The sequence below is a fragment of the Ornithorhynchus anatinus genome, chromosome X5 (genome assembly GCF_004115215.2).
Source record: "Ornithorhynchus anatinus isolate Pmale09 chromosome X5, mOrnAna1.pri.v4, whole genome shotgun sequence".
NCBI classification, from domain to species: Eukaryota; Metazoa; Chordata; class Mammalia; order Monotremata; family Ornithorhynchidae; genus Ornithorhynchus; species Ornithorhynchus anatinus.
In genome coordinates this window covers 23,383,083-23,400,946 of record NC_041753.1, presented here as the reverse complement: position 1 = coordinate 23,400,946, position 17,864 = coordinate 23,383,083, and the positions used below count along the sequence as shown (strand labels likewise).

The 17,864-nt window shown below is 44.5% G+C and overlaps 2 protein-coding genes across 2 annotated transcripts; one reads left to right on the top strand and one right to left on the bottom strand.

Moving 5' to 3' along the window:
• Positions 1 to 7,082: 7,082 nt before the first annotated feature.
• Positions 7,083 to 7,985, top strand: ORNANAV1R3198 (vomeronasal 1 receptor ornAnaV1R3198). Its single transcript, NM_001253590.1, has one exon. The coding sequence runs from the start codon at positions 7,083 to 7,085 to the stop codon at positions 7,983 to 7,985; it is 903 nt and encodes a 300-aa protein (NP_001240519.1).
• A 5,660-nt stretch (positions 7,986 to 13,645) lies between these two features.
• On the bottom strand, positions 13,646 to 14,653 carry ORNANAV1R3123 (vomeronasal 1 receptor ornAnaV1R3123). Its single transcript, NM_001253515.1, has one exon. It carries the CDS (start codon positions 14,651 to 14,653, stop codon positions 13,646 to 13,648), a length of 1,008 nt encoding a protein of 335 aa, NP_001240444.1.
• Between the last annotated feature and the right edge of the window lie 3,211 nt (positions 14,654 to 17,864).

Here is a 17,864-nt window from a genome sequence, read left to right as displayed (position 1 = left end):
CTATCCTCCTGTATATGTAAGGTATTCACTAAGCTAGATGTATGGGAATGACTTGAATGACCTCTTTTGTTCCCTTACAGCTATAGGATTCTCTACTGAACACTATTGACAAAACTTAAAAAATTTACTCCCTTTATGCCACTTTAGGATTAATGAGTTCACACATTAATTCCTGAGTTATGTAATTGGTCATCAATGAGTTTACCAGAAGGAAGGTTTGCCATAGGGAGGGAAAATTGCTCATTCTTTGGGACACCTAAAATCATGACTCCGTACAGTGACACAGCAGAGACAAGTGACAGAATAATCACAGCCCTTGGGGAATATGAGCTCTCCTCATCCTGTCCTTATAAGCTTCACTGCTCAAGACTGTCCCCACAAGGCAGAAATAGGACAAGCTTTCCATTTCCCAACCCAGTGAAAGCGCGGTCAAGCCCTGGTAAGTACCTGTTAAGTCTCAGGAGCTCCTCTAGGAGAAAGAAGGAATGGAGAGAAGCAGAGTCTAGGCTCAGAGCCATGGGGATGTGGTGATGTAACAGGAGAGATACCTGAATGGAGTCCGTGTGAGGAGCTGAGTTTTCAGTGTTTCTGCCCTGCCTGCCTCTGCCTGTCTGCTTGGGTTAAGCTCAGTCAGAGGAGCCTGTGCTGAGGGTGGATTCTGGGAAGGAGAATCAGTCCATCCTATGACCCTTGGTAGACAGTATGCTGATCGATTCTTCGCGTAAGGTTTCTGAAGTGTTTCCTTTTTATCAATCAATCATATTTATTGAGTGCTCACTGTTTGCAGAGCACTGCACTAAGTACTTGGGAGAGAACAAAACAAGAGAGTTGGTAGATACATTTCCTGCCCGCAACAAGCTCACAGTCAAGGCCGGGGAGGGAGATGGGGTTGGGGGGGACAGATATTAATATCCCTAAATACATTATATATAGGTACGTAAGTGCTGTGAGGATGAGGAAGGGGTGAATGAAGAGAGCAAATCCAGGCAACACAGAAGGGAGTGGGGGAAAAAAGGAAATGAGGGCTTAGTCAGGGAAAGTCTCTCATGGGAGATGTGCCTTCAGTGAGGGTTTGTAATTATCTGTCAAATATGAAGAAGGAGAATGTTCCAGGCCAGAGGCAGGACATGGGTGAGAGGTCGGCAATGAGATAGACGAAATCGGCGTACAGCGAGTAGGTTGGCATTAGAGGAGTAAATTATGTGGGTTGGGTTGTAGCAGGAGAGCAGTGAGGTGAGGTAGAAAGGGGGAAGGTGATTGAGTGCTTTAGAGCCATTAGTAAGGAATTTCTGATTGATGAGGAGGTGGATGGGCAATGACTGACAGGAGGTTCTTGAGGAGTGGGGGAACATGGATTGAACGTTTTTGTAGAAAAACGATCTGGGCAGCAGAGGGTGCAATTCTTGGGAAACAGCATCACCTAGTGGATAGAGTAAGGGCCTGGGACTCAGAAGAACCTGCGTTATAGCCCCAGCTGCGTTATAGCCCCAGCTCCGTCACTTGTCTGCTGTGACTTGTTTTCTAGACTGTGAGCCCATCTTCTAGGCTGTGAGCCCATCTTCTAGGCTGTGAGCCCGTTGTTGGGTAGGGATTGTCTCCATCTGTTGCCAAATTGTACTTTCCAAGCACTTAGTACAGTGCTCTGCACACAGTAACCTCTCAATAAATACAATTGAATGAATGAATGCTCTGTGACCTTGGGCAAGTCACTTAACTTCTCTGTACCTCAATTACCTCATCTGTAAAATGGGGATTATTACTGTGAGCCCCATGTGGGTCATGGACTTTGTCCAACCTGATTACCTTGTATCTACCCCAGCATTTAGGACAGTGCCTGGCACATAGTAAGCACATAACAAATACCATTAAAAGGTGAAGTATGAACTGGAGTGGGGAGAGACAGGAGGCAAAGAGGTCAGCAAGGAGGCTGATCTAGTACTGATTTCAAGCACCTATCCTATCCCACCTTGATTGCTAAAACCCACCCTTTCCTTTCCCTTCAAACTGCGTTTCAGCCTCCTTGCAGACCTCTCTGCCTCCTATCTCTCTCCACTCCAGTCCATACTTCACTCTGCTGCCCAGATCATTTTTCTACAAAAACATTCAGACCATATTTCCCCAGTCCTCAAGAAACTCCAGTGGTTGCTCAACCACCTCTGCATTACAGACTTTAAAGTACTCAATCCTATCTCCTACCTCACCTCACTACTCTCCTACTACGACCCAGCCCACATACTTCACTCCTCTAATGCTAACCTTCTTGCTGTATCTCAATCAAGTCTATTTTGCTGCCATCGTCTCACCCACATCCTGTCTCTGGCCTGGAATGTCCTCCCTCTTCATATCAGGCAGACAATTACTCTCTTCATCTTCAAAGCCTTATTGAAGGCACATCTCCTCCAAGAAGCCTTCCCTGACTAAGCCCTTCTTTGCTCTTTTCCTACTCCCTTCTGTGTTGCCCTGACTTGTTCCCTTTATTCATCACCCTTCCTAGCCCCACAGCAAATATGTACATATCTGTAATTTTATTTATTTATATTAATGTCTGTCTCCCCATCTAGACTTTAAGCTTGTTGTGGGCAGGGAATTTGCCTGTTACTCTCCCAAGTGTTTAGTATGGTTCTCTGTACACAGTAAGTGCTCAATAAATATGACTGACTGACCAACTAACCAAGATGGGATAGGATAAGTGCCTGGATTAACATGATAACGGTTTGAAGGGAGAGAAAAGGGTGGGTTTTAGCAATGTTGTGAAGGTTCACCAGCAGAATTTAGTGATAGAATGAATACATGGACTGAAGGACACCAAGATTATGGGCTTGGCAGGAAGAATGATGGTGCTGTGTACAGTGCTGGGAAAATCAGAGGGAGGGCAGGGTTTGGGTGGAAAGATATGTTTTGGACATTTTAATTTTGATATGTCAGCAGAATATCCAAGTCTTGAAGGCAGGAGGAAATACGAGACTGCAGAGAGGGAGAGAGGTCCAGGCCAGAGATGTAGATTTGGGATTCATCAGTATAGAAGTGGTAGTTGAAGCCACGGGAGTCGATGAGTTCTAATAGAAGTGGACCCAGTACTGAGCACTGAGGGACTCCCACAGTTAGAGGATAGGAGGCAGAGGAGGAGTCCATAAATGAGATTGAGAATGAGCAGCCAGAGTGATAGGAAGAGAAACAGGAGAAGACAGTGCCAGTGAAGTTGAGGTTGGATGTTTCCAGGAGAAGGGGGTGGTCAACAGTGTCAAAGGCAGCTGAGAGATTGAGGAGGATTAGGATGGAGTCAAGGCCATTGGATTTGGGGAGAAGGAGATCATCTGTGACCATTGAGAGGGCAGTTTCTATGGAGTGAAGGGGATGGAAGTCAGATTGGAGGGAGTTGAGGAGAGAATTGGAGGAGATGAACTTGAGATAGCAGGTACAGACAACTTGCTCGAGGAGTTTGGAGAGGAATAGTAGGAGGGAGATGGGGTGATAACTGGAGGGAACTGTGGGGTTAAGGTGGTGGGGATTTAGGAAAGGGGAGACATGGGCATGTTTGAAAGTAGTGGGGAAGAAGCCACTGGAGAGCAAACAGTTGAAGCTGGCAGTCAGGGAGGGAAGAAAGGAGAGGGCAAGTGTTTTGATAATGGGCAAAGGATTGAGGTACGGTCCACAAGTAGAGGGAGTAGATTTGGGGAGAAGACAGGAGATCTCTTGAGATACTGCTAGGAAAAATGGGAGAGTTGAAGAAAGGGCAGAAGGAAGGAATGGAGAGGAGATACTAGGGAGATCACACCTGATAGTTTCAATTTTCTCAATAAAATATGTGGCCAGGTCACTAAGGGAAAGAAATTGGGGAGGAAGGGGACAGGGGTTTTAAAGGAGGGAGTTAAACATCTGGAACAATTGGTGAGGGTAATAATAAATAATAACAATAATAATAATGTTGGTATTTGCTAAGTGCTTACTATGTGCAGAGCATTGTTCTAAGCGCTGGGTTAGATACAGAGTAATCAGGTTGTCCCACGTGAGGCTCACAGTCTTAATCCCCATTTTACAGATGAGGTAACTGAGGCCCAGAGAAGTTAAGTGACTTGCCCACAGTCACACAACTGACAAGTGGCAGAGCCGGGATTCAAACCCATGACCTCTGACTCCCAAGCCCAGGCTCTTTCCACTGAGCCACACTGCTTCTCATCTGCACATGAATGTCAGTAGGATGGGGAAATAATTTTGCCAGGCAGAGGAGAGGGCAGAGTTAAAGCATGCAAGGACAAACTTGAAGTGTACAAGTTCAGCCTGTTATCTAGATTTCCACCAGCAGTATTCTGCAGCTCATGCACAGAAATGAAGGAAGCAGACAGTGGAGGTGATCCAGGGCTGTGGAATAGTGGTAAGAGATCAGTGAATGGATAGGGGAGAGAGTAAGTTGAGTTCAGTAGAGAGGGTGGTGTTGAGGGTGTCAATTTGGTCATCAAGAGAAGGTAGTTTGGATAAGGAGGCTAAATAGGGCAGGACAACTTGAGAAAAAATGTCCTGGATTCTACCACTGGAGGGAATCCTCAGTAGGAATTACAGGTGAATGAAAAGGAATTAGAAAGAAGAAACTTAAGAAATAATAATGCTACCATAATAATAATAATACTGTCAGAAGTAATAATACTATTCCTGAGAATCAAACTATGCCCTTTGATTTCTAAAGTTACTAGAGGTAGTGAGGTCACGTTCATTTAACTTGTGACTGCATCATGGGGTACGTTTGCCTATAGTCTTAACAATTTAGGAATTAAGTTCTATTCCAGAGTTTCCCTGACAAAATGACACTCCCCACATTATATGCTGAAATTTTTAACATCATTTATGGGAGGGGTTCATGTCTGCCAACTCTGTTGTATGAGACTCTCCCAAGTGCTTAGTACAGTGTTCTGCACATAACAGGTGCTCAATAAATATCACTGATTGGTCACTGAGCTATTGTTAAACTTTATTAAAGAAATTCAAAATAAGAAGTAATTATAATCGTGGTGCTTGTTAAATGCTTATTTGGTTCCAAGTACTAAGCAATAGGGTAGATGCAGCTTTCAACATAAAGCAAATTTTAAAAAAGAAGAGGCATAATGTCCTCACCCTAATACTGAGATTTCACAGTTACCCAGTGGCTCAGTGACTTTTCTTTGCTGTCAAGCAACCCCACTGCTCAGAATGGCCTCTGCTAGGTGGGAGGGCTCCCACTGCTTGCCCGCTCTCTGCCCTGCTTCTCCCTCCCCTAGTCCTGGCCACTTTCTCACCTCCCCCCTGCTGCCTGGCTGCTGAGCTGTGCTCTCTGGTTACTTTTCAGCCCTTTGTCTAACCTTCCAATTAGCAGCCACTGTGGCGACCACCACCACTGTCACCTCAACCCGTGTTGACTTCCTGGTAGACAACCCCTGGACTCTCACCCTAGGAGTGGCAAGAATAGAGTTTGCAGTTGACTGAGGTTGGATGGAAGGAGAAGCAGTTTCCTTAAGGATGGAAGGATGGTACATATTTATTGCCATTGTTCTTGTCTGTCCGTCTCCCCCGATTAGACTGTAAGCCCGTCAAACGGCAGGGACTGTCTCTATCTGTTGCCGACTTGTTCATCCCAAGCGCTTAGTACAGTGCTCTGCACATAGTAAGCGCTCAATAAATACTATTGAATGAATGAATGAATGACTATATTTCAAGTCCTGCCTCTTCATATCTGACAGACGATCACTCTCCCCACCTTCAAAGCCTTATTAAATGCACATCTCCTCTGAGATCTTCCTCAATTAAGCCATTTCCTCTCCTCCCACTCCCTTCTGCCTCATCCTTGCAATTGGTTTTGCACCTTTTCTTTACTGACCCCTCCCTCAACCCCAGAGCACTATGTATATATCTGTAATTGATTTATCATGGCCCAGTGGAAAGAGCACGGGCTTGGGAGTCAAAGGATGGGAGTTCTAATCCGCAGACTGCCACCTGTCTGCTGTGTGACCTTGGACAAGTCTCTTAACTTCTCTGTGCCTCAGTTACCTCATCTGGAAAATGGGGATTAAGACTGTGAGCCCCACGTGGGTCAACCTAATTACCGTGAATCCACCCCATTGCTTAGAACAGTGCTTGGCAAATAGTGAGCACTTAAATACCATAACTATTATTATTATTATTATTGATGTCTGTCTCCCCCTCAAGACTGTAAGCCAGCTGAGGACAGGGAACATGTCTACCAACTTTGTTATATTGTACTGTCCCATAGTACAATACTATGCACCTAGTAAGTGCTCAATAAATATGACTGACTGATTGATTAACCTTAATCTGGTTTGACTGAAGAGTACTCATTTTTTTAAAACTCTTCTCGTATAAAAGTGTCTTCTCTATTCTCCTGTTTTTGTTATCTTTCCTATTCCATTTCCATATAATTGATGTGAAGGGAAGCAGTATGGACTTGTGGAAAGAGCATGAGCATGGGAGTCAGAAGAACTGGGTTCTAATCTCAGCTCTGCTACTTCTCTGCTTAAGGTCTTAGCAACTTAAGCAAGTTACTTAAATTCTCTGGGCTTCAGTTTCCTCATCTGTGAAATAGGGATTAAATACTTGTTTGCCTTCTTAATAATAATAATAATAATAATAATAATGGCACTTAAGTGCTTACTATGTGCCAGGCTCTTTAGTAAACACTGGGGTAGATACAAGCAAATCAGGTTGGAACCAGTCCCTGTCCCATGTAGGGCTCACAGTCTCAATCCCCATTTTACAGATGAGGGTACTGACGCCCAGAGAAATAAAGTGACTTGGCCAAGGTCACACATTAGACAAGCAACAGAGTCAGGATTAGAACCCATACCCTTCTAACTCCCAAGGCTGTGCTCTATCCATTATACCTTGCTTAGACTTCAAACTCCAGGTGGTTAGGGACTGTGTTTTTATTTGAATAACTTGTATCTAGTGGTGGTTTGGAAATTACATACACACACACACATATATATATATATATACACACACATCTATCAAAGCATGACTACTATTGATAAAAAAACAAAACTTTGCATTTCTCTTTAGGGATCTTTGTGTTTTGGGGTGGAGAAGACTATTTGAAGATGCAGGAAAGTGACTTTGTCTTTGGTATTTTCTTCCTCAATCAGTCAGTCTTTGGGTTCCTAGGAAACTCAATAATGTTTGCAGTGTACATGAGCATTTTCATCTCTCAACCCCAGAAGAAGAAACCCACAGACCTGATCCTCACTCACCTGACCATGGCCAACATAGTGACCCTTCTCACCCGTGGGATCCCAGAGACGATGGTGGCCTTCGGGATGAGGGACATTCTAAACGATGTTGGGTGTCAGAGTCTCATGTACATCAACCGTGTGTCCCGTGGCCTTTCCATCTGCACCACGTGTCTTCTTAGCATGTTCCAGGCTGTCACCATCAGTCCCAGCACCTCCCGTTGGGCCCAGTTCAAAACCAGAGCCTCTAACTGTATTGTCCCTTCCTTCCTCTTCTTCTGGATCCTCAACATGCTGATCTACATCAGATTGATTACATGCAATCGAGCCATCAGAAATATCAACATTTCAGAAGAAGTATACGTTTCAAAATTATGTTACACTGTCCCTGATGGCAATGTTATTCACTCAGTTACCTTTCTTATTGCCATCACCATCCGAGATCTCTTCTTTGTGCTCCTCATGAGCTGGGCCAGTGGCTACATGGTGATTGTGCTCTACCGACACCGCAGACAAGTTCAACACATCCACAGCACCAGCCACTTCCCAAAGTCCTCTGCAGAAAACAGAGCCACGAAGACCATCCTGCTCCTGGTCACCTGCTTTGCTTGTTTTTACTGGATAAACACCTTTGTTACCTTGAATTTGGTGTTTGCAGTTGAAAAAGACCCTCAGCTGGAGAGCATCTCTGTTTTTCTCTCAGGCTGCTATCCCGCCCTTTGCCCCCTTGTACTGATCAGCAATGATCTTCATATGTGTCACAGAGAAGGTTAGAAGCTGCTCTTCTCCCATCAGTCCTGTGATTGAACCAGTCCCTTCCCAGTACCATCCTCTGCCTCATGTACACTTGGGAAGGCTCCAATCAAAAGGAAGATTACAGATTCTGAGAATGGCCTTGATGAGCATGGCCTTGAAGTTATAATCTGAGGGAAACTTGTATCCAAGAACATAATTCTCCAAATCAGCCACTTAGTGAGTGGAGTGATGCAACTGAGTCAATCAATCAATAGTATTTATTGAGCACTTACTGTGTGCAGAGCACTGTATTAAACACTTGGAAAAGTACAATACAAAAGTGTTGTTATACACACTCCCTGCCCACAAGGATCATAGAGTCTAGAGGGGGAGGCAGATATTAAAATAAATTGCAAATAGGGGAAAATAGCAGAGAATGAGGATATCAATTAATCAATCAATCAACCAATTAATGGTATTTACTGAGGGCTTACTGTGTGCAGAGCATTATACTAAGCACTTGGGAAAGTCTTCTCAAGACTGTAAGTTCCTCTCTAGACTGTAAATTCCTTGCCTGCAGGAATCTTGTCTACCAGCTATATTGTATTATACTCTCTCCCAGGTGCTTAGCACAGTGTAAGTTCTCAATAAATACAATTGATTGATTGAATGGGACATCTAGATAATTATGATGGTTGAAATTCAGTCCTTTCTGGCAGCAGAGGGATAAACAAGCAAAGAGACCAGGACATGGTTTCCTGGTTCTCTTCCTATCTCTCTGGCAGCTCATTCTCAGTCGCTTTTGCAGGCTCCTCCTCTGCCTCCCACTCCTTAATTGTGGGTTTCTCTCAAGGCTCATTTCTGGATCCCCTTCTATTCTCCATGTGCACCCACTCTCTTAGAAAACTCATTTACTTCCATAGCTTCAACTACCACCTGTAATGAGGATCTACATCTCCAGCCCTGATCTCTCTCCCTCCCTCTCTGCAGTCTCTCATTTCTTCCTACTTTCAAGATATCTCTACTGGGATGTCTTGCTGTTACCTCAAACTTAACAAATCCAAAACAGAGCTCTCTATCTTCCCACACAAACCCTGTCCTCTTCCTGACTTTCCCATCACTGTAGACAGCACAATAATGTTGGTATTTGTTAAGCGCTTACTATGTGCAGAGCACTGTTCTAAGCGCTGGGGTAGACACAGGGGAATCAGGTTGTCTCACATGGGGCTCACAATCTTAATCCCCATTTTATAGATGAGGTAACTGAGACACAGAGAAGTTAAGTGACTTGCCCTAAGTCACACAGCTGACAAGTGGCAGAGCTGGGTTTCGAACTCATGACCCCTGACTCCAAAGCCCGTGCTCTTTCCACTGAGCCACGCTGCTTCACAACCATCCTTCCTGTCTCACAAGCCTGTAACCTTGGCATTATCCTTGAATCCTTTCTTATTCAATGCACATATTCTATCTATCACTAAATCTTGTCTGTTCAACCTTCATAATATCACTAAAATCTGCCCTTCTCCTTCCTTCCAAACTGCTACCCCATTAATCCAAGTGTTTGTCCTATCCCGCCTTGGATCAGCTTCCTTGCTGATTTCCCTTCCTCCTGACTCTCCTCATTCTAGTCCATACTTCACTCTGTTTCCCAGATCATTTTTCAACAAAACATTTAGTCCATGTTTTCCCACTCCTCAAGAACCTACGGTGGTTGCCCATCCACTTCTGCATCAAACAGAAACCCCTTACTATGGGCTTTAAAGCACTCAGTTGCATTACCCCCTCCTACCTCACCTCTCTATTCTCCTACCCAGCCTGCATACTTCATTCCTTTAATGCTGCACCTCGATCTCAACTTTCTTGCCGCTGACCTCTCACCCACAACCTGCCTTTGGCCTTGAACTCCCTCCCTCTTCATATCCTACAGACATTTACTCTCCCCACCTTCAAAGTCTTATTGAAAGCACACTTCCTCCAAGAGGTCTTCCCTAACTAAGCCCTCATAACCTTTTCTCCAACTCCCTTTGCTATTGCCCTGATTTGATTCCTTTATTCACCCTCCTCCCCCTCAGCCTCTCAGCACTTGCATCCCTATCCGTAATTTATTTCTTTATATCAAGGTCTCTCTCCCCCTTTAGACTGTAAGCTCATTGTGGGCAGGGAACGTTTCTGTTATAATGTTTTATCATCATCTCTCAGGTGCTTAGTAAAGTGCTCTGCACACAGAAAGTGCTCAATAAATATGACTGATTGATTCAAAATATTTGGTAGAGCAATTCTGAGCGGACATCGATAGAGAAATTCTTGCTTCTGTTTCTGTTACTCTCATATTTCAGGCTCCTCCGGTCATGGTTATCCCAGGCAGCAGAGCAGAGAATACATCCACTGAGCTCTCAAATTTTCACCCAGACTCAAATTAAGATTTGGTTCTATTTACATCTGAGCTCGGTGTTAGAGTGGCTCTGAGTCTGGACTCTACCTGTCTCTCTCCCTCTGTACCCCTGAAATGATAGAGGGCCAACTTTAATTATGGCAGGGTCCGGGCCATATGTCCTGCACTCCTTGCTGTCAGGATTTAACAAATACCATAATTTTATTATTATTGTTATCATCTTTAGGGTAAAGGAAGAGGGGTAGAGCTAAGAAGACTGATAAGGAGCTTTGAGATCTCAGTTCACACACTGACCCCCCCACCCCCAACCCGGAAAACATATCACCCACAGTTCCTGGTATCTCTCTCCATTTCCTATCTCATTCTCCCTGGAATATCCCTGCCTTCCAGCCCTTAATTACCTAGGGTCTCTTTCCCCACTCACTTTGTACCACCTCTACCTTGCAGACCTCTGGGGTCAGGGTGAGAGGATCCAAACCAGTGAGGCATGCTGCCCCATGTCCTCTAGGGATAGAGGAATGGAGAAGGCCCAGAAGAAGTTGCATCTTTATCCTTCTCCTCCTCCAGCATCAGCCTCATCAAACTTCAGGGAGCCCAGGCCCTCCTCCCCAGGCTGCAGGAACTTCAGAGAGCTATCCCATTTGACCCCTTCCCTTTCCTCCCACCACACTTGTTGGGATCAACACCTCTCCAAGCATTATGTGAAGAGAACAGGGGTGAGATGGAATGGCCCATGGATGTTCGGTATAAGTTTTGAGGCTTCTCTTTAAATTATATTGTAATTCCAACTCAGTCTGTTGGACATGCTCCCCTTCCTTCAGGCTTGGGCAGATAAGTTTGCAGAGCTCCCTTGACCCCATGACATCTTCCAGTTATTTCCCTATCTCTCTCCTACCATTCCTTTCCAAACTCCTTGAGTAAACTGTTTACACCCACTGCCTCCACTTCCTCTCCTTCCATTCTTCCCTTAACTCCCTGCAATCTGGCTTCGGCCCCCTTCACTCCTCAGAAACTGCCTTCCCTTAGGTCACTAAAGACTTCCTGCTTGTCAAATCCAAAGACCTCTTCTCCATCTTAATCCTCCTCCACCTCTCAGCTGCTCCTGATAGTGTGGATCACCCCTTTTCCTGAAAACACAATCTAATTTTGGCTTTACTAACACTGTCCTTTCCTGTTTTGTTTTAGTTTTTTGAATGTAATTTGTTGAGTACTTACTGTGTACCAGACAATGTACTAAACTCTGGGATAGATACCAGATAATTAGGTTGGACACAGTCCATGTCCCACAAGGGGCTCAGAGTCATAATCCTATTTTACAGATGAGGTAACTGAGGCACAGGTAAGTTAAGTGACTTTCCCAAGGTCACCCAGCAAACAAGCGATGGAGCCAAGATTAGAATTCAGGTTCTTTGACTCCCAGGCCCATGCTCTTTCCACTTGGCCATGCTGATTCTCTGTTCTCCAGCTATACCCACTTCTTTGGAGAGCTCATTTGTTCCCACAGTTTCAACTATGAGGAAGACCACAAATCTATCTCCCCAGCCCCTGCTTGATGTGGAGAGATACTGATAGCCACTGGAGTTTTTTTAGGAATGGAGTCAAGTGCGAAATGAGAGACTTCAAATAGATAATTATGCCTGGATTAGGGATTAACTTCACAACATCTCTAGAATCTGCCCTTTCTTTTCCATGCTAACTTCTACAATACCATTTCAAGCACTTATCATATCCTGTTTCACTACTGCATCAGCCTCCTCACCACCTTCCCTTCCTCCAGTCTCTCCCCACCCCAGTCCATACTTAAATCTATTGCCCGGATCATTTTTCTAAAGAAGTGTTCATTCCATATCTCCCCACCTCTCAAAAGTCCACTGGCTGTCCATCCACCTCCACATCAAATGGAAACTCCTCACCATCGGTTTTCAGACACTAAGTCAGCTCTCCCTCTCCTACCTAACCCCATTAATATAATAATAATAATAATAATGTTGGTATTTGTTAAGTGCTTACTATGTGCAGAGCACTGTTCTAAGTGCTGGGGTGGACACAGGGGAATCAGGTTGTCCCACGTGGGGCTCACAGTCTTAATCCCCATTTTACAGATGAGGTAACTGAGGCACAGAGAAGTTAAGTGACTTGCCCACTGTCACACAGCTGACACGTGGCAGAGCTGGGATTCGAACTCATGACCTCTGACTCCAAAGCCCGTGCTCTTTCCAATGAGCCATGCTGCTTCTCTACTACAACTCATCCTGCACACTTTGCCCCTGTAGCACCAACCTATCAATCGTGCCACAGTGTCATCTCCCTCACCGCTGATACCTTTATGCCCTCCCTCTGGCCTGGAACACCCTCCGCCATCATATCTGACAGACCACCACTCTCCTCATCTTCAAAGCCCTACTAAGATCATATCTCTACCCAGAAGCCTTTCCCAACTAACCCCCCATTTCTCCACCCTATTTGCCTTCCCTTCTGTATCGCTTATGCCCTTGAATACTCACCCCAACCCAAACCCAGATGACTTAGGTACACATCTTCATTATCTGCTACTCCCCCTATCTGTAATTTATTTTAATGTCTGCAACCCCCTCTAGGCTGTAAACTCCTTGTGGGTAGAGATTATGTATAACCACCTTAAAAAAAAAAGATGACGTTTGTTAAGTGCTTACTATGTGCAAAGCACTGTTCTACGCACTGGGAGGATACAAGGTGATCAGGTTGTCTCACGTGGGGCTCACAGTCTTAATGCCCATTATACAGATGGGGTAACTGAGGCACAGAGAGGTTAAGTGACTTGCCCAAAGTCACACAGCTGACAAGCGGGAGAGTAGGGAGTTGAACTCATGACCTCTGTCTCCCCAGCCCGTGCTCTTTCCACTGAGTCACGCTGCTTCTCTTTTTATTGTATTATATTTTCCCAAGTGCTTAGTACAGTGCTCTGCACACAGTAAGCACTCAATAAATACCATTGATTGATTGATATCCTCATTCTCTGTTATTGCCCCTATCTGCAATTTTTTTCTTTTCTTAATGGTTCTTGTTAAGTACTTACTATGTGCCAGGCACTGTAGTAAGTGATGGGGTAAATACAAGCTAATCGGGTTGAACACAGTCCCTGTCCCTCATAGGGCTCATAATCGTAATCCCCATTTTACAGATGAGGCAATTGAGGCACAGAGAAGTTAAGTGGCTTGCCTGGGATCACACAACAGACAAGTGGCAGAGCAGGGATTAGAACCCAGGTCCTCTGACTCCCAGTCCTGTGGAAAGAACACTAGGCCAAGCTCTGTTGTCTCTGAAGCTATTAGTTCCATAGGCTGGAGTCTTCACTGAGAACCCCAGGTGGACAAGATGGTTGGGAGGTTTCCTCTTCATCCCTGGAAGCCATTGGAGAAGAGCTTCTCAACTTCCCAAGGATATACTGGGGCCCGGGAACACGAGCATCATTTCGGATCAGTACCCAGGGGCAGAGGGAGGGATAACAGACCGACAGAAAGGCCGTAGTGCTCTGTAGCTGGGTATCGTTCTTCGTAAAACTCAAATAGAGGGTGATGCAGCAGTTGATCCAATAAAAGAAAACAAAGCAGCTGACCAGGAGCAGGATGGTTTTGATGGCTTGAATCTCCACCGAGGATTTGGGGGAGAGGCTGGTGCTGTGGATGTGTTGAACTTGTTTACGGTGTCGATACAGCACAGTCACCATGTAGACGCTGGCACACATCATGATGAGCACAAAGAAGACATCTCGAAAAGTCACAAATGTGAAACTTACCGTGACAATCACATAATTCACGCTTGATATAGTAGAACAGCCTTTGGAAAGAAAAGTGTGTCCTGTGATGGTAACATTTTTGGTGGCCTGAATAGATGTAATCAATCCGGTGTATAGTGCCATGTTAAGGAGCCAAAAGAAGAGGAAAGAAGGGATGATGTAACCAGTAGCCTTGGGTTTGAGCCGGGCCCAGCGGGAGGTGCTGGGACTGATGGTGATGGCCTGGAACACACTCAGGAGACACGTGGTGCAGATGGAAAGGCCTCGTGACACTCTATTAATGTACAAAGCACTTTTACACCCAATATCATCCAGAACATCCTTCACCCCAAAAGTCACCATCACTTGGACCACACAGATAGCTAGTATCGCCATGTTGGCCATAGTCAGGTGGGAGAGGATCAGATCTGTGGGTTTCTTCTTACCGGGCTGATAGATGAAGATATTGAAATACACCAAGAGCAATGCTGAGTTCCCCAGGACCCCAACACTAACCTGAGAGATGAAGAAAGTTCCCAGTATCAGGTCGCTTAAAGTCATTGCTATCATTTCTTCAGCTAAAGCCCACAGGGATTATAAACAGTAAATACCGACAGAATGGAATTTAAGAAATATAAGACAGGTCTCAGCAAATCTAGACATGACACACTTGTAGGACAAATTACCATGATGTCGAGTCATTAGGTGGACTATCTCGTGACCACGACTGCAGGCACTTGAAAGGTGCTGTTGACAGTGGTGACGGTGAGATGGTCAGGGAAGAGGCAGAGCTCACCTGCTTTCCCAACTGCTTCTTTCCTTAGGACCATGGATGTGCTCATTTTCATGATGAAAAGCAACCGGGGGAGCTTTCATTTGTGGGATGTCACAGACTCGGGACCATTTCCTGTCATGTCCCTAAGGAACATAGATGATGAACTCAACACAACACTAACCCCAGTCTTCCAATACTCTCTTTGGCAAAATCACATTAATAATAATAATGCAATAGCATTCACTCAGATGTGAAACTCACTTCAATTGTTGCAATAACCAGGCTCAACTACTGTGACAAATCCCCCTTCAGATAGTTTTTGTCAGATTTCTAATGTGAAATAGAGTATACTTTCACTCACTGATGGTGTAATCCTGAAACAAAAGGACTAGAATGGAATTAAGAAAAATAGCTCCAAGCTGAAAACAAGGGAGAGAAGCTATAAAACCTCTATTGAGTATTCGTGGAAACTCACGCATGCTGAAGAATTATTCAGGCACCAAAATTTATCTATTTATTTATTTGTTTATATTAATGTCTGTCTCCCCCTCTAGACTGTGAGCTCACTGTGGGCAGTTTCTAGTTTGTTGTTATACTGTACTCTCCCAAGTGCTTAGTACAGTGCTTTGCACACAGTAAGCACTCAATAAATATGGTTGAATGAATGAATGAAAAAGCATTTTATTTACGCAGCATACTTGAATTAATTTTGAACTACTATTACTACCAAAGAGTTAAAGCACAGGCTAGTCAAGATGGGTGAACCACCAGCCTCAAAGGAGGCCATATGGGCCATATACCTCTATGTACATACCATATTATGGGGGGGGGGGGTGTGCAGTTATCCTTCATATTTGAAGAAGATACCACTGATAGTGAAATTCACCTATGAATGCATGTATGGCCATAAGCCTAGCCATACTGTATATACAAAAACATTGTCCATTGTGTTGTTATCGTTGAGATTTTTCTGTGTCTGGTGACATTACTTGGGGTTTTCACTCATGAATCCACGAAAAAAGAGCCCCCTGTGTAACTTTAGGAGTGTCTGGATTTTGGTCAGCGTCCTCTGGGTCCTAAAGCTCTCTTTATTTCTCATTCTTTAACCTCAGATTTTGGGGAACCCTACTCACTGCCCTCCAAAGCCCCTGCACCTTTCTTTCTGCCACTACTCTATGGCTGACCCGGGCATCTCAATGAAGATGTAAAGGTCACCAGGGACTAGCCTAGCAGAGATGGACATCAGAGATTTGGGTTAAACATAATTAAGAAATACTTTAAGCTCCTTAAAATATTGGGGCTTTTTGAGAAGCAGTGTGGCTTAGAGGATAGCAAGCACAAGCCTAAGAATAAGAGGACTGGGGTTCTAATTTTGTCTACATCACTTGCCTAAATACTATTGAATGAATGAATGTTCTGCAACTTCGGGCAAATCACTTACCTTATAATAATAATGGTGATATTTGTTAAGTGCTTACTATGTACAAAGCACTGTTCTAAGCACTGGGGAGTCTATAAGGTGATCAGGTTGTCCCACGTGGGGCTCACAGTCTTAATCCCCATTTTACAGATGAGGTAACTGAGGCACAGAGAAGTGAAGTGACTTGCCCCAAGTCACACAGCTGGCAAGCGGCAGAGCCGGGATTAGAACCCATGACCTCTGACTCCCAAGCCCGGACTCTTTCCACTGAGCCACGCTGCTTCTCTATGCCTCAGTTTCCTCATCTGTAAAATGAAGGTTCAATTCTTATTCTCCCTCCTACTTAGCCTGTGAATTCCATGAGGGACGGGGACAAGGTTATTATCTTGTATCTACCTTAGTGTTGAGTACAGTGCTTGACCTCTTGAAAAGAACACTGGTTTGGGAATCAGAGGAGCTGGATTCTAATCCAGGCTCTCCCACTTGCCTTCTGTGTGGCCTTGTATAAGTCACATAACTTCTCTCCGCCTCCATTTCCTCATCTGAAAAATGGTAATTAAATACCTGGGAAAGGGACAAGGGATAACCTGATTATTTCATATCTACCCCATTAGTACACTGCTTCTCACATAGTTAGCCCTTAACAAATACCATAGTCATTATAATTAAGCTCTATTAGTATTACTCTTGCAATTGGTATACTCTTCCAAGTGTGGTACACAGTGGTCTGCACACAGTAACTGTTCATCAAATATTATTGGTTGATTTCAGATTATCAGGTTTTAAGGCACAACAATATTGGTTCTAAGAAGGAGGAAATTTCCATTTCACTGATAATGTTTAAGAAAAGGAGAGGCCATTAGAGATTAGGGTATTGCCTGGAAGCAGAGGAAGAGGCAAGATGATGCCTAGAGGTCAACCTCAGGAGGGAGAGGAGGAAAAAAAGAAAAGGCCACTGGGATGGGCAGATGGATCACTGCTCAAAGAAGACGCTGGAATAAAAGATCACCAAAACTATACCTGTGCATCCTTCCCCTGCCCATATGCTCCTGTCTTGAGCTATCCCAAGCAGCAAGTCAAAAGGTGGGGACGGGAGAAACGGATACCCAGCAACTCCTTGAGATTACACTCAGAGGTCATCCCTGCTGCATCACCAGACCTCCAAGCTCCAGAGCCTCAAGCTCAGACTCCCACTTCTGCTCCTCCACCTTGCTCCTGATCACAAAGTCTAACTTCTAATTGTGTCACTCACCTGGATCAAGTCTGGCAGCCACTGTCCTGCAGAGGGAAGGGTTTAATGCAAACTATGAAGGGGATTCGACCCGGAGTGATAGTTATAGGGATGAGGCAGTGTGAGGCTATATCCCTTCTGGACTGTGATTATTGTTCACTTGCTCTTGCTCTGACACAGTCTCCAGTGAAAGCCTGAAACATCTCTGAACAAGCAGAAACACTTTTCTCCCATTGGAAATCATCCATGTCAAGTTACTTCAGTTTCTTAATTACTGAGTAATTTAAGCAATTAATCCACCAATTAATCAAATGCAAATTAGGTTTTATAATTCAACTTTGGATAT

Excerpts from the sequence above, each read along its gene's own strand:
- ORNANAV1R3198 (NM_001253590.1), top strand. The coding sequence starts at position 7,083 with ATGCAGGAAAGTGACTTTGTCTTTGGTATTTTCTTCCTCAATCAGTCA.
- ORNANAV1R3123 (NM_001253515.1), bottom strand. The coding sequence starts at position 14,653 with ATGACTTTAAGCGACCTGATACTGGGAACTTTCTTCATCTCTCAGGTT.